Source organism: Harpia harpyja, chromosome 14 (assembly GCF_026419915.1).
Source record: "Harpia harpyja isolate bHarHar1 chromosome 14, bHarHar1 primary haplotype, whole genome shotgun sequence".
In the NCBI taxonomy this organism is placed as follows: Eukaryota; Metazoa; Chordata; class Aves; order Accipitriformes; family Accipitridae; genus Harpia; species Harpia harpyja.
In genome coordinates, this window is record NC_068953.1 from 16,175,792 (window position 1) to 16,196,844 (window position 21,053).

At 54.3% G+C, this 21,053-nt stretch overlaps 1 protein-coding gene across 1 annotated transcript in view; it reads right to left on the reverse strand.

Moving 5' to 3' along the window:
• ADAMTS7 (ADAM metallopeptidase with thrombospondin type 1 motif 7) overlaps positions 1–21,053 on the reverse strand; it is a 52,383-nt gene that overhangs the window by 17,909 nt on the left and 13,421 nt on the right. The window contains exons 9-18 of the mRNA XM_052808466.1: positions 17,456–17,600; positions 17,199–17,291; positions 16,108–16,253; positions 13,514–13,683; positions 13,159–13,292; positions 11,014–11,134; positions 10,208–10,452; positions 6,470–6,611; positions 3,577–3,703; positions 2,823–3,036 (exon numbers count right to left, since the gene is read on the reverse strand). Of these exons, the coding sequence (XP_052664426.1) occupies positions 2,823–3,036; positions 3,577–3,703; positions 6,470–6,611; positions 10,208–10,452; positions 11,014–11,134; positions 13,159–13,292; positions 13,514–13,683; positions 16,108–16,253; positions 17,199–17,291; positions 17,456–17,600 (1,537 nt within the window). The remainder of the gene's footprint in view (positions 1–2,822; positions 3,037–3,576; positions 3,704–6,469; positions 6,612–10,207; positions 10,453–11,013; positions 11,135–13,158; positions 13,293–13,513; positions 13,684–16,107; positions 16,254–17,198; positions 17,292–17,455; positions 17,601–21,053) is intronic.

Consider the following 21,053-nt stretch of genomic DNA (forward strand, 5'->3'; position numbering starts at 1 on the left):
CAAATCTACCTCCAGGGCTGTCTCCGTTAGAGACCGTCCCAGTGCAGGGTTGGTATTGCAGGGTTCTTTGTTCGGGGTGATCCTTGACCTGCACTCCAGCCAGAAACAATTTTCCTGGGAGATGGACATTGTGAAGGGCATTGGGTAAGATGATCTAATAGCTCTTTTCTATGACCTGTTGCCATGAATTGCATCTCTTCTTCTAGAAGAGAATTTTTTGAAACAGGGGATAACAACATGGGTGTTGTCCTAGTACAGAAAAAGCAAGGGTCAATAAGGAGCTTTGTTGAGGACACCCCCTCCTCCACCATAATGGTCTCTTTGAGATTTTTCAGCACAAAAGAAACCCACAAGCTGGAAAGGAGGAGAGCAAAATTTTCTGCTGGATAAGTAAATCATAGTGCTACTAACATCACATGTGCGCTGCACAAGCCACAGGCTGCTGCAGTTTGTGGTGACAGACGCACAGAGCATTAGTCACGTACATCAAAGCGCCTTACATGACCCAGCCAACAAGAACAAATAGTCAACAAGGCAAACAAACCCAACAGAGGGGATTTCTGCTGAAATCCCTGCTATTTGGATGAAAACAGATGGGCCGAGGTGAGGGTTTGATGCCCAGCCGCCAGCACGTTGAAATTCAGAGGTTAAGGTGGAAAGGCAGGGCTGCTGGGCTGGGCTGGCCAGGAGATGCGCTCCTCAGACAATATATACTCCTGTACTTTGAGCCTTTCTTGTCTTTGCTCAGTCCTCATGAGGGCCAGGTGCCTGGTTGGGACCTGCCCCACTCCCCACGCCGGTCCTGGTGGGCTCCCGGGTGGGTGCCCACCCTGGAGGACATCTCCTCCCAGGCAGGGGCTGTCTGGAGGACACGCTGACCCAGCAGCCTGAGGACTGTGCCCTGCAGAAGGGACAGTCCATAATACTGCGTGGCCACCACCAGGCATTGCCACCAGCTATGCAGTGTTGCTGAAATAAAACATTACTGCACATTAACATCTGTGGGAGGGGTGCAAGCAATCTGCTTCTCCCTACTGGGATGGCCCTGCCAAATTAGGCAGAGGTTAACTCTTGCTGCATGTGCCTTAAGCTAAAATTTCTCAGCAAGTGCCTCCAGCTCCATCCAGGAGACAAATTCCAGTTATTGCAGCTCTTGCAAGGGGAAGGAGAGGGCTTATTTGCCAAGGCTCAGTTATCAGGAAAGCCTCTGGGACCCAGATAAGAAATGATGGCTGTTAGGAGCCTCATGGAGGAACACCCAGAGCTTGCATGAAGGTTTAGCATCAAGCACACGACTGCAGGAGGCATCACGGCAGGCTGCACGGTGGGATGTGCTCCAGCCAGCAACAGATAGATGCTCCTGTATGCAAACCCTTGTGTATTAGTAGACAACAAATAATGCTTCTGAGTGGACTTCTTTGGAAAGTCCATAGAACTGGATATACATTGCTTTAGGGTTCTTCTGGAGGCACTAAGTCCCAGTGTTTAAGCATTCGGTTGGGCTACCCAAACTGCAAATAACCCCTTTGGCTTCGTGAGCTGCCCCGGTGCTGCCAGGGCCACACAGGCATACGTGCTGCCCTGCCCCAGGATCTGCAAATACAAAAAAAGCAACAACTGCCTATTATTATCGCTGGACAGAAGGACCACGTTTCTGGGAAGCTTCCAAGCCCCTCAAGTTTCTCTACTTACTGGTGGCGGTGGAAATGGAGAAGAAGGAGGGCTCTAGCTTTAAGTGAAAGAAGGACAGAAAAATTACGGACATCTCAAAATCTTGAGCACATTTTTGCTGGGCTCACAGGTCCGTTGATGTCAATACCACAGAAGATGACTGTGACGGCTTGGGCTGGCTTCATGCACAGACCCATGGGCAATTCATGATTTTCCCTTTAAACTGTTGCAGCCGTCTCTCTCAGCCCTGCAATTGTGGCTTTTGTGGGCCCCTAGAAAAATATTTCTAAATAGCTCTCATTTAGCCTTCAAATTTTCTGTTCGCATTTTTATTCTGTTTGTTTCTTAGCAACAAGCTCAGTTCCCAGGCTCTCTCATTTCTCTCCTGATATTTGTCTTAACGCTGAACACTTTTTGAAACCACTGCTTAAATTACGAGTTATAATTTTCTGGTTAAAACCCTCAACTTGTGGTTAAGCTGATCCATAGAAATACAAAAATAAATAAAGGCTACACAGGGTGTCCACAGACCATGGCATTTTACACATGGGGTTTTTTGGTCTCTCCCTCTCTTTTTAAAAAAATTGTTGAAAAATTTGTGACACTCCCAGGGAACATTACTGAGGGGGTCTCTGTCTCTGCCCACCCCAGCAGCAGAGACGAGACAGCTTCGCCCCAGCGCCAGGTCACGCTGCTGGGGAGCAGATGCCCACCGGCTGGCACGCATGTGCCTGGTGCACCCAAACCCTGGCTTGCCCCTAACACTTTGCTTCAGCAAGCAAGAATTATCTTTAAGGCTTCTGCCAAAACAAAGGGGAAGGCTTGTGGTGCTGGAAAATATGCTGAAGGGTTGAAAGCCTCTTGCTTCTGCCCTCCTCGCAATCAAGCAGTGCATCCCCTTCAGAGAGGATGGGGCAGAGTCAAACTGCCCGGTGCTCCTTCCTCACTCTGAGACCTCCCCATGCAATGAAATTCCCGTCCCTGTGAGCTGGTGTTACAACGTCAGTCATGGAAACACATCCATGAATTTCCCCTGTAAACTGGAGCAGGGCCATCACTCTTGGGCAGGCTGAGGATGTCTGGGGGGCACTTTGTCCCCAGCTCCCCCCAGCATTGCGAGACACCGGGACCTCCCCGGCGCTATTTCTCACCTCAGACCAGTTCCCCACGGCCCACTGGGAGGGACAGGGGACCTCCCGGTGACAGGGCGCGGTCGCATCTGGCTTGGAGAGGTGCAGGCAGTCTGCTTGCTGCAATGCCCTCTGCTCGTCCAGCCCCACGCTCTGGATGCAGAGCACCGTCCTCTTCATCAGCCCCGACTGGCCGCAGGTGGCCGAGCATTTCTGCCATTCACCGACCCACCACCTGGGGAAATGTGAACAGGGAAACGTCTCAGCTGGAGCAAGCGGCCATGAGCCGGGCTCTGGCCCGTACCCCACCGCACCGAGCACTGCAGAGCGTGCACCAAGAGGTGTTTGGGGCTAGGAGACGTCCACGAGATGCACGTGGGCTTCAGCAGCCTGTAATGATCAGCAGGGCCCGGGGGAATTAGGATCCTAACTGCGGCTTGTGTTTCAGCCCAAGGTCAGGGTGCCCAGACCGAGGGTCAGGGAAGGATTAGTCCCTGTGTGGTGTCGGGGATGGTTATTTGCACAGAGGCAGAGAGGGGCTCTCGGCCCTGCCAGGATGCTGCCTTCCCGTGCGGCTCGTGGTCTGCGGAGAAGCAACGCACTGCAGCCATTAGGCAACCACATGGATTTGCTCCCATGGACCAATGCAGGGTCTGGGACCCATTCTCAAACATGAGGGAGAGGAGAGATGCAAAACCATGGGTGCAAATAGCTGCTTAGGGCAGTTTGGAGATTAAAGCTTTGCTGAGAAGGGGTGAGGAGGAATCCAGCAGACCTGGCCGGGCAGGGCTCCTCGTTGCACGTCCTTTGCTGGTCATCGGGGCGCGTGAGTGCGTCGCAGTACCGTTCCTCCACGATGCCAGCCAGCTTCTCCACGCAGTGAACAATCTGCCGCTGCACCCCTGTGGACACAGGCAAGGGCTTGGCTTGAGACAAAAATCAAACCAAACCAGCGAGCATTCTCTGCCGCAGGTGAGAGGAGGCCCTAAGGTAAGCCTGAGCTACCAAAATCAGGGGAAAGAAAATTAAACCGCCACTGAAATTGAAACTGGAAGTCGAGAGCCCACTCCTGCTGAGGTATTGATGCCCTCACAGAGCCCAATGCCACCAGTGCTCCCAGTGTACCCAGGTGGGAAATGCAGAGCTGGACACCTGGTCTTAATCCGACACATGTGTGATGAGACCTACAGAGCTTAACTGGGCTGAAAAATGACCCTGAATATGCAGCTACAAAGCAGGAACACCTGGGACAGGATGGATGGATGGATAGATGAATGGATGTAAGCAACACCTGTCCAGCCAGGATACAGGGTCCTGAGCAGTACAAGCAGCAGACCGCAGCCAAAGCCCTCCCTGGGGCTGGCGGGACAGGGTTTCTGTCTGTCCAGCACAAGGCAAACCTCGGCTCCTGTCCTGAGACCCAGTCCAGGGCTGCTCACATAGAAAGCTAAAAACAGACCACAGAAAGAGTTGGCAAATCTTGTTCTCCCTTAGAAAAAAGCTGCTGGATCCTGCTCTTTCAGGGCTTAGGGATGTCAGGAAATACCTAAGGAATGGCAAGAGTTTCCATGGAAGGCAAGGTAAGGACAACCATGTTCAGAACTGTCAGCAGACCCCAAACATGGAGAGACGGCTTGCTTCAACCTCGCAAACTCCACGGGACATCTCTGCTCGCCCTCTCAGTGCTTTGTCTCTGTACCAAGCAGTTCAGAGGGACAAGATGGGTCAAAAGCAGGAACATTGCCACCCTTCTGCTGGCTCCCACTCTCAGATTTCTGCAATGACCCTGGCTTGGTCCTGGTGGCCTCTGGCTGCGTCCTTTGGTCACAGGCATCACAAGGGGCATTGCTGGGTGAGCTGCTGAGCAGAAATTTCTAGAGTAAAACCTTTACTACCCTACAACTTTTATGGTCAGCAGTAAGATGAAAGAGATGCAGAAAAATGCCCTTCCACAAGCTGCCTAATGGGCTTTAACAGCAATGCAGCTGGCAGAGGCTCCGCAGAAAACACCCTGCTGCCAGAGGGACCCCTCGGCCAGAGGGAAAAGCCTTTCCCCATCTCTCCCCTTGTGAAAAGCCTCTGCAGCCATGTGTTTGGGGCTGGCAAAGCCACACAGAGGAGTACATGTGGGGCAGGACAGCAAGCAGTGGAGATGCTGCAGCCCACGGGGGGAACACTGTCCAGGCACCACTGTCCAGAGCCACATCCAGCCATCAGAGCGCCTGTGTGCACGTGAGTGTGCATGCCCACACACTCAATGAGACTTTCGGGGGGGCTGTGTCCAAAGGGGAGGCAACTGGCAGCAGCACAGGTCTTTTTTGGCAGGCTCCTGCCCCAGCCGTAGCTCATGGATAAATCACCCGCCGAAGCCTCCTGCCCCTGGTCTGCCGTGCTCACGGGACGATATTTTTCAGGATGACCTCACCCTCAACACGCTGCCTCACTGCCTGCTTTTGTCCTCCTTTTTGCAACATGTACTTGACCTGTGACTTGGGAGAGCTCTAAATATTAACAACTGCCATCAGCTGAGATTGATATGACTGCTGAAACTGCTGAGTTGGGCTTTGGCTCAAGCACTCGGGAGCTTATGGGGCCGGTGGGGCTGGGGCTGGCCCCCACAGAAAAGGCTCAGCCTGAGCTCTCCCAAATCTATGTCCCAGCTCACACTGTCATCCAGCCCAGGGAGAGGGGCTCAGCCCTCCTCCGGCTGCTCACCTGTGGCCGGACAGGGTGAGCATCCTCACCCAACTCCTGCCCAATTTGCTCCTGTATTTAGTTCCCTTCTGTTCTGGAAGCCAAGCACTCAAACCTTACAAAGGAAAGCTGGTTTTAAACAAAAGTAAGCGCTTTCAGCTCCTGCCCTGCCCGACTCCCCATGCTGCAGGGCCCATGCAAATCCACAGTGAATTGCTCTCAGCGTAAATGTACATGAAACACCCCGCCAAGCTCCTGCCACACCACAGTGCTCCCGCTCCAAGCAGGAATCCGCACCTGTCTCCCAGCAACAGGCAGGAAACATCTCCTGGCACTCTGTGCTACCTAGAAAGTATGAGTGTCCTTGAGTTCCCTTTTTTTCAGTGGCAGCTGCGCTCGAGGAAGCACTCGCTGGTCCCAGCCTCCCCCCTTGCAGCATGCCCAGACCATCCCCCTCCATCAGCCACCCCAAAAGCTGCCCCAGGATGCCTGGCCAGCGGTGCAGTGGGGCGGGAAGGGGGGGAAGCAAGTGCCTGACACCACGGGGCTGTGCAGGACCTCAGTGCTCTGCCCGTGCCAGGCACCCTCCCCCGTGCTCTCTGTAAAATCCTGGAAACCATATCCCCTGGAGAGGCCCAGCCAGGCGGGAGACCAGCCATTCCACACTCCCTGGATTTCTCTAAAGCTCTTTTGTCTCCATCACCCTGATGCCAAGGAACACCCAGCGCAGTAACAGGACACCGAGCAATGAGCAAAGCACTGATAAAGCATGGGGTCCGGCGGGTGAGCGTGACGGGGGCACCCAAGAGTGGTGACCTCAACAGATGCTGCCTCCCCGCCCCCCCCCCCGAGACCTCCTGAAACAAAAGACCCAGGAATTTCTAAGGCACTCCCGCAGTACAGGGATGCTCTGCCTGCTCCGCTCCTCCACTGCGGGTGGCTGAGCCCCGGGGTCCCGCAGGAGCTGGACTCACCGGTCCCGCACGTGGCGGTGCATGTGGTCCAGGAGCCGAAGCGCCAGAGGAACTCTGTCTGCTCAATCTCGTTCTCGCTGTCGGCCATGCGCTGGATGGTGTACTGGTACCGCACGCCAGGGTTGGTCTCCTGAAACAGCAGCTGTGGGGAGACAACGGACGGTCAGGGACGTGGCTAGTGCGGAGCAGTCAGGGCTTGCCATTGCACCCCAGGGGCTTTTCAGGAGATAACAACCTGCCCAGCACAGCCATAAGGATGTGATTCTCTGTCCTGCTTCATACCAGGGCTGCATTACCTGTACCCCAGCAGCAGCTCATGACCATTTCGACAAGGAGGTTAGCAAAATGGCTGAAGCAGTGTAGGAGCAGAGGAGCTGCTGTTAATTCCCCTGTTAATACTGTCCAGTTCCACTGCCAAATGCAACCCCATCCAAGGACTTCTCAAGGTTCAGTACAGTGAAGGGTCCAAGATGGCCAGACGTCCCCAGGAGGTTTTGCATGGCCACCACAAGCCCCAGCCCAGCCCTGGGTCTGCAGCATGTGGGGCAGGAATGACCCTCCCCACAAGGACAGACCCACTGCTTGATCCCGCAGTTGGGAGCGTGCTGAGCAACGTCTGCCTCCCTCCATCACTCTTCCTGAACTCTCAGCAAGGGATGTTATGGCTGGAGGGAGGCTCTGACTGCTCCCAGCCCTGTCTGCCGGACTGATGGTGGCTGGCCTGGGCAGATGGACATTCAGGTGAACATCAGTCACAGTGGCCTGTCCTTTGGGATGGTGGCAGAAGGGAAGGGGACTGCAGCAAGAGTCCAGCCCCGCAAAGGAGGAATCAAATCCCCTTGCCTCTGCATGTCCTAGAGAGCTGCAACTGCTCTAGCAATCGCCCTGGGGAAGTACCGTAGCACATCTCAGCTCGAGATGCTGGCTACCCGTGTCGGTCCCCATTCGCACCTCCAACCTGCCATCAGTGTGCCCTGGGCAGCACCAGGCGAGTGGCTCAACCGTGTCGGAGGGAGCTGCCGGCAGCAAATGCCAGCGATGGCTGATGGTGACATGCGCCTGAAGGAATTTCCTTAATTGCTCCCCACTTGAGACGGTTCCCGCTGCTCTCAACATGCACGAAGTGGCTCCTGTGGTTGACACAAATCCTGCCCAAAGCACCTCCTGCACCAGCACTTGGCAAAGGCTGGGAGTTTAACCTTGTTTTTCTTAGCCTAAGTGCTCCCATTATTGCCAAAGCTTTGTTGTTCTTGGAGCTTTGGCAGGAGCAAGGGCATCTTTCCAAAACCTCTTCATGAATATTGAAACATTCTTGTCAAAAGGTTTTAATTAGGTTACAAATCCCCAAAAATGATTTGCGGGTGCCAAGCACGCCAGCGTTCCCATTAACAAAAGCACTTGGTGGCAGACGAGCCCAGGATCTTGCTCACATTTCATCTTGAGCCTCTATTGAAAGAAATGCAAAAGGCAAAGACTTTGGCTGCTCGACGTGGCCAGGCTCCAGGCCAAGCCTCTACAAAGGGGCTGATGCTTGGGAAGAGTGCATCGGGCTGAGCTGTGACTGCTGGGGCCAAGGGGGTCCTGGGGGTCTGTGCGATGTACCTCCGTGGTGGTCACTGCCTTTGTGCCAAGAAAGGCAGCAAGGAAGGGAAGGCAAAACCAAGGGGAAATCAGCTGGAAGTCTGGGCTCTGCAAACCCCAACCCCGAAGGAGTCCTCTCCCCTCCTGCCCCACAGCTGCAGCTCTCCCGCGAGTCTCTTATTCCCTCCTCCAGTTGTGCTAACGAAGGCAGCACATCCGGGAGGGGCAATCGCTTTCTGCAGTTATCAGGGGGTGATTAAAAGGGAAAAAACAAGGTTCAAACATGACCATGAAGCAAACCTCCAGGGTTCAAGCATAATCCATTCATATGCCCTGTTTGCTTGATTTTGAAGGGCCATCTTCACGCTGCACATGGTGGGACCCTTTGAGGCACTATTGTTCGGATTTCCAACTGCAGCAATCAAAACTGAGCACACTTTGCACCACGGGGAGTTTCAGTCCGGTGCTAGCTGTGCCATTGCCCGTAGGACAATTCCCACCGGCTTCTCTGGGGGAAAGCTTGGCCTCACAGGCACGAGGATGTTGGCTCCCGACAGCTTTGCATTAACTGGCAGATCCCTCAGTCCTGACTGTCCTGGTGGCCATTCCCAGGGGAAGGAATTGCAGAGCCAGGCAGGGAAGCAGCAGCAGCGAGCAGCTCCTGAGGGACCTGCCCGGCAAGGATGGCCCTGAGCTCCCCCCCGCCACACTGCCTTCCCACTACCCTCCCCACTGACAGTCATAACTCCTGCAAAGCTGTGCAAAGCTCACTGAAATATAAAGCCATGCTGAAAAGTAATCCCCCAGGCAACTCCTTTCCATGGAAACAAGGTGAAAATGAATAGAGTGGGATTGGTTTGCAAAATAAGGCAATTTCCAGATAAGTGCTAGAGCTGCCACTGCTGCAGCGGAGGAGGGGATTAGCAATGGTCAAGTTGGGCTCATCTTAAAAGTGTTTGCAGAATATGTGAATTCAAGAAGGGGAATCCTGGGGAGCAGGGGCAGCGGCTGGGGGCTTGGAGCAGGACCAGTCCCTGGGCAGCCAAGCAGGCTTGGGGAAGCAACTTTGTGCTCCCATCATTGGGGCAAAGACCAAGACTTTCCTGCCAACTCGGAGGTAAAAGGACCACTAGGGTGAGCAGGTCATGTAGAAATAAATAACCCCTGCAGTTCATTATCTGCTAAGTCTGCTCCCCCACTGTCTGCTGGAGGCAATGCCTGACGGGAGCAGGAGATGGGCAGATACTCTCCTCCTGTCCGCAACTCTGCCATCCTGGAAACACACTGCTGCAATGCCATCTTTTTAAAATTTTTTTTTTTTTTGGACTATGTGGCTCATTGTAACCTCTGCTGCCCAGACCCAGGCAGGCAGAGGAGCAGGTCCCAGGTGCCGTGACCTGCATCACTCCCCGAGGGGGCTCACCTCCTCAAAGCCTCGGGAGTCTGATGAACAACAACAACTTATTCTGGGGAGGGAAGTAGCTTTATGGAAATTCCCACATGCAAAAAAGAGTAAAACTTGAAATTTCTAGTTGTTTCAGAGGATTTCAAACGATCCTTTTAGATTTTTACCTTCCACTTCAAGGGCTTTTGTGAGGAAGTGGAGTCTGACCTGCAGTGCCCTGGGCAGCACCACCCGGGTTTGGACCACGGAGCAGGACCCCTCGGGCCGAGCTCCTCACCACGGCATCAGGCAGTGCAGAGGGGACTATGGCACCAGCGGGAGCACGGCACTGCCGAGGGAGTGCTGGTGGGCCACCCTTTGCCACCACGACGGTTCCCAGCTCCCACTGCATTCACTGGCTGCTCCAGCCCTGCCAGAAGCACCATGGGCTCTTCCCCTGCTCTTGATAAGATATGGGAAAGGCCTCAGGAAACAGGCTCTTTCTCCTCATGCTCTCTCCGCTGTGTAAATATTTTGAGGAATGCTGCAAAAGGGACAAAGCTCAGCTGGAAGCAGCGTGGGCTAGAAACATGCTCCTTCGGCCAGCAGTGCATGCTTGGCTGCTCCTGATGTTGGCTCCCAGAGAAACGTGGCCCCAATCCCCCAGATGGACCAGCAGCTCAGCCCTCACGGGAAGGCAGGAAAGCCAGGGACTCTGTCCCCTCCATCCTCCCCGCCACACACTCCGGCCACCAGCAGATCCCAAACCATACCTGGATCCACACAGGCTCCACAGTGGGCCCCGGTGAGGTGAGGTTCTCCCAGTTCCCCGTCCTCTTGTAGGTGAAGGTGGTCCCCGCCAGCCTGTAGTCCCCGTTCCACTGGATGGTCCAGCCGCCATTCAGGAAATACTTCTCCGGGTCCTCGCTCCGCAGCGCCAAAAAATTCCCGGCTTCTGCGACTTCTTCAATCCGGATCTCCCGTGCTCCCACGGGGATAATCCCAATATCAACGTAACCTGGGAATGGAAGAGAGCATTGGTCTTGGGGGGGTGTCACAGATGTGGCAGAGACGATCTGCGCCCTCAGGCGGGTGCCAGCGTCCCTTGGGTGGGTGCTGGTGTCCCTCAGGTGCCAGCATCCTGCCAGTCCTTACACCTCTGCAAGGCACCAGCAGGCACCAAACCCCACCTTGCACTGAGCCCAGCTGCGTTCCCTGCTGGGAGAGCCCATCGCAGACTGAGACATTTCCCGCACGGGTGCTGGCAAAGCGTTTACCACACTTTCAACGTGTCCTTGTCAACACACAAAATCCCCTTAAACCTTTCCAAACCAGCTCCAGCTTGCGCAGATTTGTTTTCAGGCCTTTAGACGCAAAGAGTAGCAAGGGAATATTTTTCTTCAAGGAGCAAGAAGTGGAATGGCAACGCCATGTCTCCCCACGCTGCCGCTCAGGTCTTATCCCATCCAAATTGACAAGTCGTGATTAAAAACCACACTCCAAATGAGCAGCAGCAGCGAGCCCGGCTCCGAGTGGAACAGGCGCCTGGTGTTTTGGGGAGGGAGCCGATCGCCCTTACCCAGCCCCTCGCTGTCCTCGAAGGTCTTCTTGACAGTGTGGCAGGTGGAGCCGTCTCCGTGGCAGACACCGCACCGGTCCTCTACCGCGTTGGAGTCGATCTCGTAGTCGCAGCCCACGTTCTGCAAGGCAGCCCTGTCAGCCGCCCGCGCCCCCGCACGCCCCCAGCCTTGCACCGTGCTGTCGGCCGCTGACACGGGAGGAACGAGGGAGAGGAGGACCAGCCTTGGTCCTAAATGGTGGGAAATAAGGAACATGGATGGGAGAGAGGGACAAGCTGGAGTCCTTTTGCAGGATGGGTGGCGATACAGCCACATCGGCTGCAATATGGGTTTCTCTAACATATCCTCGCCGTCTTGCTGTTCTGTTCAGACGCAGCAAGGATCACAACCCACATCTCGTTTTTACCTTTTCCTACCCGCGTCCCTGGGCAGCAGAGCCTGTTGGCACACGTTACGTGTCAGGCTGAGCTGGGAAAACCCCCTGGTCCTCGGCCCTGCTAGTCCTGTTTCAAAACACTTCCCCAAAACCTTTTTTATATTCTGCTGAAACTCTCTCTAGACCAAGTGCCAAATCACTCGACGGATGCAGAGCAAGAGCTTCCCTGTGATTTTGTACCATAAAAGCTGCAGCCAAGACCCCAAAGGGTCCCGCTGGGTCCTGTGCCAGCAAGGAGCCTTCAGCCTTTGCTGCCCGAGGAGGTGCCCAGGCACCACTGGCACGCACCTACAGCAGAAGCACCCACTGTTTTAACTACTGTGATAGTCTGTAGTGAGCCAGGTTTAACTCTGGTGTTGCAGCCAGCAGCAGGCTCAGTGGCGACAAGGGTTTTGTGTGCAGTGAGCTCTGGCTAAACGTGCTGTCGTCTGCCGCGAGCTGCCGGATCGCACCCTGTTGTATGTGCCAAGTAAAAATCATGACGCCTGCACCCTCTCTCCAGCCCGTGCCTGTGTATCAGCACACTGCAGCCTTTGAAGTAATTTACAGCCTATTACAGGAACAAACGGGACCTTCTCAAAGCCTCCAGTTGCCGTCCGGCCCCTGCCTGCTGCTGCTGGCAGCACGGCCAGCGAGAGGGAGAAGTTTCCACGAATGGTTTTTATATAAGAGGCTGCAAGGAAACTCATTGACTGATTATTTTCCCTCTTTCCTGCTGCTCTTTGTGCTGTCCAAAAAGCCTTTTTTCCAAAAAGCCTATTTTTCCGAAAAGCCTTTCAGAGAGCTGCTTTATCCAACACTACGGCAGACCTGACCGTGTCCTGCCTGCTTGCGTGTGTCCCTGGTGACAGGCGGCCGTCAGCTTTGCGGCAGTGTGGCTTTGGTACGTCCCATGGTGGGAATCTGCACCACAGACCATGGCACGACAGCAGCTCAGATTGCCACCCATTCCCTAATTTAACAGAAATCCAATGTCCTCCAGGTGCGCTTATTCTATCGAAAACCTCAGGACTGCTTCCCTAGGCAAAAGGAAGGTGTGAATGAAGGGACCATCTTGCTGCCACCAAACGGAGCTGCAGGACCCAGGGCACAGCTCGGCAAAGCGTCCCCGGCCACGCCAGCACCTCCCACAGCGCCGACTGCGCCATCTCCACCAGATTCCTGTGTCTCCCACGCTGGGAGATGCCCTCCCTGGCCGGCAGCCAGAGCCATGCCACCGCATGTTGCAGCAGATTTGTAAGGAGCTTCCAAGAAAGAAAAATAACATCCCAGAAGGAAGGACAAATCCCAATGCCGGGAGAGTCTGCCAAGCCAGGGGAAGCATCTCCATCGCTGCAGGTCAGACCTGTGGCCACCAGCACCAGCCGCACTTGGGGTGCAGGGCTGATCTGGGCATCCTCTCTACACACCCTTTCATATCCCTGACCTTATTTTCAAGGGAAACTTTTCTTGCTTCATTTCCTTGGGTTTGTGCTCTATTTCCTTGAGGCCCACACAGAGGCTGAAATACGTCCGTACCACACACCTCATGGAAATAAGGAAAGCTTTCTGAGTGGTGAATGACAAAAGGAGTAAGCTCAGCCCGTCAGTGCATGTGAGAGAGGGGACGGTGTTCACCTATGGGATGGGTCACAGCACCCGCCTGCATTTCCCCAGGCACGGGGGGTCCTTGGGCTCCCTCCCCAGAGGGCCCCGGCATGGGACCCACCTTGCAGATGCCGTTGATGCACATGTCGCGGCTGGCGTTCATCTCGTAGCATGGTGTCCCGTCAATGACGGCATCCCGCAGTTTTTCTGCAAAGTATTCATCCTCCGGCCGGCAGTGCAGCTCGCAGGGGTTAACTGGGGAACCCAACAGGCAGAAACTAAACCCAAGTAACCATTTCTGAAAACATGTACTAACCCTGCAAGCCCAGCCATAATTTAAAATACAGCATAAACGTGCTGCAAGGCAAATCTTACAGACATGAACAGCAAAACCAAGCCATTAGCAAGACTGCGTTTCAGGTTTTTCATTAGAACTGCAGGCAGAAACCCGGCAGCGGGCTTTGCCTTCGACTCACTGTTGTTGGGCACCGGCGTCCACCTGTAGAGTTTCCCTTTGTAGAGCATGGGGTTGAACTGGCTGCACTGGACCTGACGGAAGGAGGGCTTGTCGGGGGGACATGGCCTGACGTTGCAAATCCGGAACCGCTTCCGCTCCCCCAGGCAGTACCTGCCCCCATACTTTGGCCTGTCCATGGGAGGGAAAAGGGAAAAATCAGAGAATCACAGAAGGGTTTGGGTTGGAAGGGACCTTAATGGTCATCTAGTTCAACTCCCCTGCCATGGGCAGGGACACCTTCCACCAGACCAGGTTGCTCAAAGCCCCATCCAACCTGGCCTTGGACACTTCCAGGGATGGGGCATCCACAGCCTCTCTGGGCAACCTGTTCCAGCGCCTCACCACCCTCACAGTGAAGAACTTCTTCCTTACATGTCATCTAAATCTACCCTCTTTTAGTTTAAAGCCATCACCCCTGTCCTATCAAATAAGGACCTACCACACAAAAGGGGAAATTCCCTTTTTATTTGCAGCTAAGGGAGGGTGGGTTTGTACCTGCTGCTAAGGTTGATTCATGAGGTTGGGTCAAGCCTGAATCCACGTGGAGTCAACAGGGAGCTCTCCCAGTTATAACTCACACGTAGCACTGCTGCAACGTTCGCGTAAGGAAGCTGGCTACAAACCGAACATCCACCCCACTCCACAGAGCAAGCTTTTGAAATGCATGGAGACCACAGCCCACATCCTTCTCCAAGTCCCTCCTGGAGCAGTTCCCTGCTGCTGCTGCGGCTGCTGGGCTGTGCTACAGGACCGCGCAGGGTGAGACTGTGGAGCAAAGGCAGCTTTTGCTGAGTGACGGCTCTCAAGCCAATTAGCTACATCTTGGGTCTTGTCCCTCGACAGTCTCTCCTTAATGTTGGAAATATGGCCAATTTTATAGTCTAGTGCACGATGCTATAAAAGCAGTTATTAAAGTCAGGCGTCACTGGCAGTGTACACATCCGAAGCCCCGCACCTCCTGCAGCTGCAGCCAGGCACCCTTCCCTTGGGGTAAAACATCTCCTTCACCATCCTGGGTACTGTGGCTGATGAGATGCCAATGCTCTCAGGAGCCAGGTTAGCCAGGTGCCCGTTCCGCAGCTGCTCCGGAGGAGCTGCTCTCCATCCCACCCAGGACGCGCTTCTGACTCTGCTCCTCTACTGCCCAAGGGAACAGCAAAGCTGCTGCCGGACTTTTTAAAGTAAGAGGGACTTTAAAAGCAATGATAGGCTTTTCTCAGGTGCCAACAGACCCTCAAAATACTGCCACCATCTCTTGATGCTTGCCTTTTCCTTTGGTCACAGCACTCTCCATGGCCCACATCCCCATGACCTCATGAAAATTACTTTTTCCCTGATCAGTTAAGTCCGGGCACACTTTGCTGAAGAGAATAAAGTTAATTATTATTTTAGGGTTGTGTTTACACACCCTGCCCCGAGGAAATGCCTGCGGGAGGAGGACTGCCCAGTGCTCACATTTGTTCACTCCATCCAAAAGGCAAAGCTGAAGATTTACCTACGGTGGCCAAAGCAAACAACTGCCCGGGGAAATTCTGCTGCTTTTCCAGTGTTTGCTCTCCTGCCCGCCCACAGCTGTGTTTAAAACACTCCATAAACTACAATTGCACTTCTGCCACAAAACTCATGTCAAACACAAACCCAGCTCTTGACCTGGAACCGAGATTACGCGGCGCTTCTTTAAACAGCTCAACAGCATGTGCTAAAAACAACGCGCCCAAGGAAGAAGCTGGGCAGAAAGCACATCTGGCCTCATTAGAGAGCCTGCTCCTGCAGCTTTCAGAGCTCCTCAAGCCTCTAAAAAGCGACTGCCACTGGAACATTGCTCACAAAGCCCTTTTCTCTCCCTGTCCCAGGACGCTCTGACACCTGGGCAAGCCGGGGGCTTTGGCTGAACCTAATACAACAGCAGTTGGGTGATGAAGGGGACATCTGGGGAGCAGATGGGTGAGCCCAGAAATCATGGGATGGACAAGGCTGCTCCTCCGCCAGTGCCCGGACGCTTCCTGACGAGAGCCAGCACTGGCTGCAGCACCGGCAGGCTGGGAGGAGGCAGCCTCTGGCCGGGCGCAGATCAAAAATTGCTTACGGCAAGCAATGGGGTGATAAACAGCAGCTGGATTTTTCAAAACGACTGACTCGGGCTCAAAGAACACGTATTTTTTCTTTTCTGTCATTAAAGGACACCAGATATGTTTTACATCTACAAGCGTGGAGGCTTTGCTCTTTGTTTGAATCATATTGCAACTGCTCTCTGCCTGCACAGAGCGGGAGCGACTTATCCATGGAAGGAGACAGAGCAAACTCTGCCCTTCCAGAGGCTTCTGCTGCCCAGCCGGCTGGATAACCCCGTGAAATGAATCCCTTGAGTGTTTCAAAAACACATTGTTCAGACTGATAACTGCATAATGGTATGGCTTTGCCGTGTGATGCAGACAGGGGTACGACCGCACTGGCCAGATGACGGTCCCCAGCTTTACAAGGTGATAAAGAAGCGCTGGGTTCCTCTCCTAAATAGGGTCCGGATGAGCTCCAGAGGAGCAAGCGCTCACTTACGTGGGGCTGCTGCACTGCCTTTCTGCGCTCTGCACGCCCGCACCGCAGCTGCGTGAGCAGGCAGCCCATGAGCTCCAGGAGCCCCAGCCACCGTCAATCGCTTCGGGACGGTAACCCACGGGCACGCACTCGCCGTTGAAGCACCACTGCAAAGTGACAGGCCAGAAGAAGAGAAAACGAGGTTTAAGGATGCAATAATTGATGGTGAGTCACACAGCCCAGCTGCAGGGAGCACTGAAGCCCAGCACCCATATTGCCCTGTGAAAATCCATGCTTCGCTCACACCGAGGTGCCTGGGGGTCAGCTGGGCTCTGCCACAGCCCGGTGCACCTCTAAGCAATGGGACATTGAGAGATGTTGGGCTGTTTGAGGATTTGCTTGAGGCAACATACCCAAACCTCCACCTGAGCAAGGGGATTCGTGGCCTGATCTCAGCCCAGAGGGAAGAGCCAGCGAGGCATAGCCACAGACAAAGGCACGGCGGGAGGTTTCACAGGGAGTGGTGGCTAAGCCCAAGGTCATCCCCAGTGCTCTTGGGCCAGGGCTTTGGGAGGGGACACTAAACCTAGCGAGGACAGATGTCTACAGGTATTTTTATAACTCTACATTATGCTACCTTGGACAGGAAAACCATGTTCTGGAAGAGCGACACTGCGTCCCAGGGCTGCTGCGGTACAGGAGCCAGCATCACCCTTGCAAGGGTGACTGGAGCTGGCTGCAGACAGCTGGTCCCCTCCACACCCCATGCTTGGTGCAGCACCCGCCAAGCTGCCGTGGGTGCTGCCGGACCCCCTCTCTGCCCCACAGCAGGGAGAGGTGCCTCCCCTGCAGGGGGGCAGGTCCCGGAGACGAGCATCCGCTACCACAGAGGGAGAGCTTCGTGCTCTCCTGCCATGGTAATTAACTGTGTGTTTCACCACCTTAAGGCATTTTCAGCTTCACTGAAGGCAGTCCCTCCCTGGCAGCAGTGGGTGTTTGGGCAGAGCAAGGGCAGCGAGGTGAGCCCATCCCTGTGTGCTGGAGCCTGTGAAATTCCTCTGCGTGCAGGACAAGGAGTCTCTGCAGCCGCGGAGGGGACTGCTCCCCATTACCTTGTTCTCCCCGCACACAGTGCCGTCAACAGCAGCGTCCAGCTTGGAGTGGCACGTGTTCCCTACTGTGCACCACAGCGTGTGGCAGACACTCTGCAGAAAACACGGTTACACAGGACTCAGTTACTGGACCGGCCGACCCATCGGCACAAATTGGACTTGCAGGGAGAGGATCACCCCGTGCAACCCCCCCCACCCCCAGATAGCCCCTCGGAGCTGCACAAGCCCGTGTAACGTCAGGGGGGACCCTGGCTTACATCCATGTCGTCGCAGAAGGTGGAGTAGGCACCGTACTGCAGCCGGCACTGGTGGCCCACGTCGTAGAGGACGCCCGGGGGCACCAAGGGGTAGTCCAGCACCTCCTGGGCAGGGGGGTCATCCAGGCACAGCCCCCAGCCCCGGCTGAAAAACAGAGGTCAGAGCGGCATCACCACCAGCCCAGCACACTATAATGCTCCAGCAGCTGCTAACGGAGGAACAGAACAGCTCATTAATGTCCCACCATGATGAGAAGCAATTAGCATTTCTAGCCAATAGGACCCTGGCTCTCCAGTCAACCCTGGAGCCGCTCCAGCAGGCGGACAGGCACATGTGGGTACCTGCTTTTCAGGATGGGTGCCCACTCCCAGAGCAATTGCCCCACAGACCCCCGGCACGGTGGGTTATGGGGAAGGCGGAGGGGCAAAGGCAGCAGCGGCTTCTCCGTGCAGCTGCAGGGCTGGTGCCTTGCACACTCCCCCTTTCCCCCCTGAGATGCCCCTCTCCCTCTTACGGAAAGCCAGAAATGTCACTTTCTCTGGGAACAATCCCTTGGATTTTTGCTTTGTGAACAGGTCATCAGCTCAGTCCTCAGCCGGGACCCGCTTTCGCCATTCAAGGTGAAGGGTTTCATTGAATAAACATTTCATTGCCAAGAAACAGATGCTGTCCCCGCGTTTGTACATCACACTGACCCCAGAAATGTCCCTGTGGACAGCACAACCCATGTGTCAATGCCCTGCTAATAGAAATAAAGTAGACTGTCAGCAGCAAAACGCACTCACTCTCGTATTTGCTGCTACAAACAGTGCTCAAACTGTGCTGGACAGGCCATCTTTAGAAAAGAGATATTAAAACTGAGCCATCAAGGCAGCCGGTGGCAGGCAGCCAGGCTGCAGGAGCCGCGAGGGACGTTGCTGGCCGCCTCTCTCAGCTCTGAGCGCTTTTGCTACGATACTTCACAAACACACAAGAAATTGTCACTAGTTAAGCTTTCAGTGTTGATTTAAACAAACTTGTTTCCAGCAAGGCAAAGTCTCTGGCGAGGGTTTCTCAGCAGATTAGATTACTTCCGCCTGCTGTGATTGGGAACGGGTCTAACTTAGCTTGAAACAAGATTCCTTTTTAACCCAAACCAGCAACACAGAAACAAGGGCCAGCAGCACGGGAGAGCTCCTGCTTTGGGGTGCCGGCAGAGCCACAGGGCGATGCCCGGCAGAACTGGCACGCTCTCCTCCCTTTTCCATCCCACCACAGTGAGGTCCATACTGGACACCTGCAAACAGCTCACTTGGCTGAAGACAGCCCCTTAAAATATCATGCGTATATATTTTTATAAGCAGCTTCCCTATGGGAAAAACCAGTAAACAGGTTGCTTTCAGCAGCCCAGGGGCTTGAAAGTCTTTGTTCCCAAGTCCACAACAGCGGGAGCATCCTGCCTCTCCCAGCCTGGCGGGGAGGGAAGGATCGCTGTGGGTGATGCAGGGCTGAGCTGGGATGAATTAAGCGTGGATTAGGCAGCTGGGCACAGTAACATGGTGCAGCCTGTTTCAGGCATAGAGAGGTCACTGCATGGCACCTCCAGAGGTATTTTCTTTACCCGCTGGTAGAAAACACTTCAAAAGAGTATTTTCTTTAAAAATGGAAAGAATGATATCTTTACTGGGGAAAGTCCAGGCTTAAGCGCTGGGCTCCTGCACGAGCTACATGCATGATACTGGTGCTCCTCTGGACTAGTTCACCAACTGCTTGTTCAGGTACTGGTACCTGGGGCCCCGCACATCGCCCCAAAACCACTCCCAACCCTCCATGCCCTCTGATCTGCTCAAGGCCCTTTCTGCCTTGCCCCAGCTTATGGGAGAGGTCTCTGTCCCAGTATGGGAGGTGATTTAGATTTGCTGTCAGCTTTCCAGTGCTATGTTTAAAATCTATTTCTTCATTAAATATTTTACAATTGTCCTAAATATGTTACAATCACCCTAATATTTTACAATCGTCTCTTCCATTGGCCAAAACACATTACTGAGCCAGCAAAAATTGGCACAAGTTTCCCTCTGGTTTTGCAGGGATATGCAATAAACCACACTCTGCAGTAAAAATGCACAGGGGTCTGCACTACATCTGACTGTTTCAGTTCATTCGTTAATGAGCTGGATGATGGAGTAGATGGTATGATGATCAAATCCCCGTATGGGAGCAGGCTGGGAGGATCTGCAGATACGTTCGAGAGCAGGATTAAAATTCCAAAAGCTCTCAGAGAACTGGAGGAAGGGTCCAAAAGCCAGGATGGAATTCAATAAAAACAAAGGCAAGGATTGGAGCTTGGGAAGAATCAGCTGCACAAACAGGGGATCTGGCAGAACTGGCAGAAGAATGATGCAGCAGGCAGGGCTGCATGCTGCCGGTGGAGCAGGGCTGCAAAGGCAGGGGAAGACCAGCCGTCCCCAAGCTCCGGGAAGGAGATCGGCTGGAAGGAGCCCCTAGGAGGATGATGGAAGATGGCCTCCAGCACTGTGCAAAGAGGCTGAAAAACTGGTTGATCTAGAGAGAAGACTGAAGGGAGACAAGACAACCTGCAGCTGTGCCGAGGCTGCTGCTGAGATGAAGGGAGGCTGCTCCATACCGTCGCATGCTCATGGTGCAGGCAGGGCATCCACGAGATACCAGACCCTGTTTTACAAGGGTATTCCACCAGCCGGGCTGGGAAAGAGCTCACGTCACGGTGAGGGGTGGAGCGCAAAGAGCCTTACAGTATCTTCCGACTCCTCCAAGGGTTAGAGGGGAAAAAATCACAGAACGTCAAAAAGGGCTTATCTGGGAAGTGCTGGCACGTCCCGGGGCTGACGAGATTCCCGGGTCCGGAGTAGTGCCTCCACCACGGAAGCATCCACCACCCACCCTGTGCCAGCCTCCCTCATTAGCCTGCATGATGGATGCTTGCTCCTTGGGGGCCACCGCCACCACAGCAGGGAGGAGACCCCTTCCATCACCCCTGGGTGTCCAAGCAGACCCCGACCCACAGCCTTGACAAGAGGGTCACCCAGCCCTGGCTGCACCCAGGGCCTGACCCACAGCACCGGGGCCGTGCTGCTGTCAGTGACGGGCATCATTTTCAGATGCTTAAATGTTCGGCAGTGCTTGTAAAATAAAAATCTTTTGTAAAATAATAATCGTCATCTGAGAGTGCTTTTTTTAACAAACGCGAGGTCTGTTCCAAGCACATCCAGCAACCCCAGGTCAGCAGGGTCTTATTTTCTGGCTCATTCCTTCCTGTTCTCCTGCCAACATCGTATTATAACACACTCATGTCTGTGCTGGCAACGGGCCTCTCCCTCGCTGGGGGGATGTCGCAGTCGGTGAAAGATGCCTGCCGGGCTCTGCTCCACTAGTAAGGAAGAGTTGCCCCTTCTAGGGGGAGCAAGGAGACCAAAACCCAACTGGAGAAGCATCCAGCTGCTCTGTTTCTTCCCCATTGCAGCTCATAGCAGCCCAAGGTCATTGCAAGCAGGAAATTCTTAATCCAAAAGTGAAGGTTAAAAGCAGGAGGCCAAGAATGCTGCAGATATGAGAAAGCTCCATTCCACCGAAAGCCGTAAA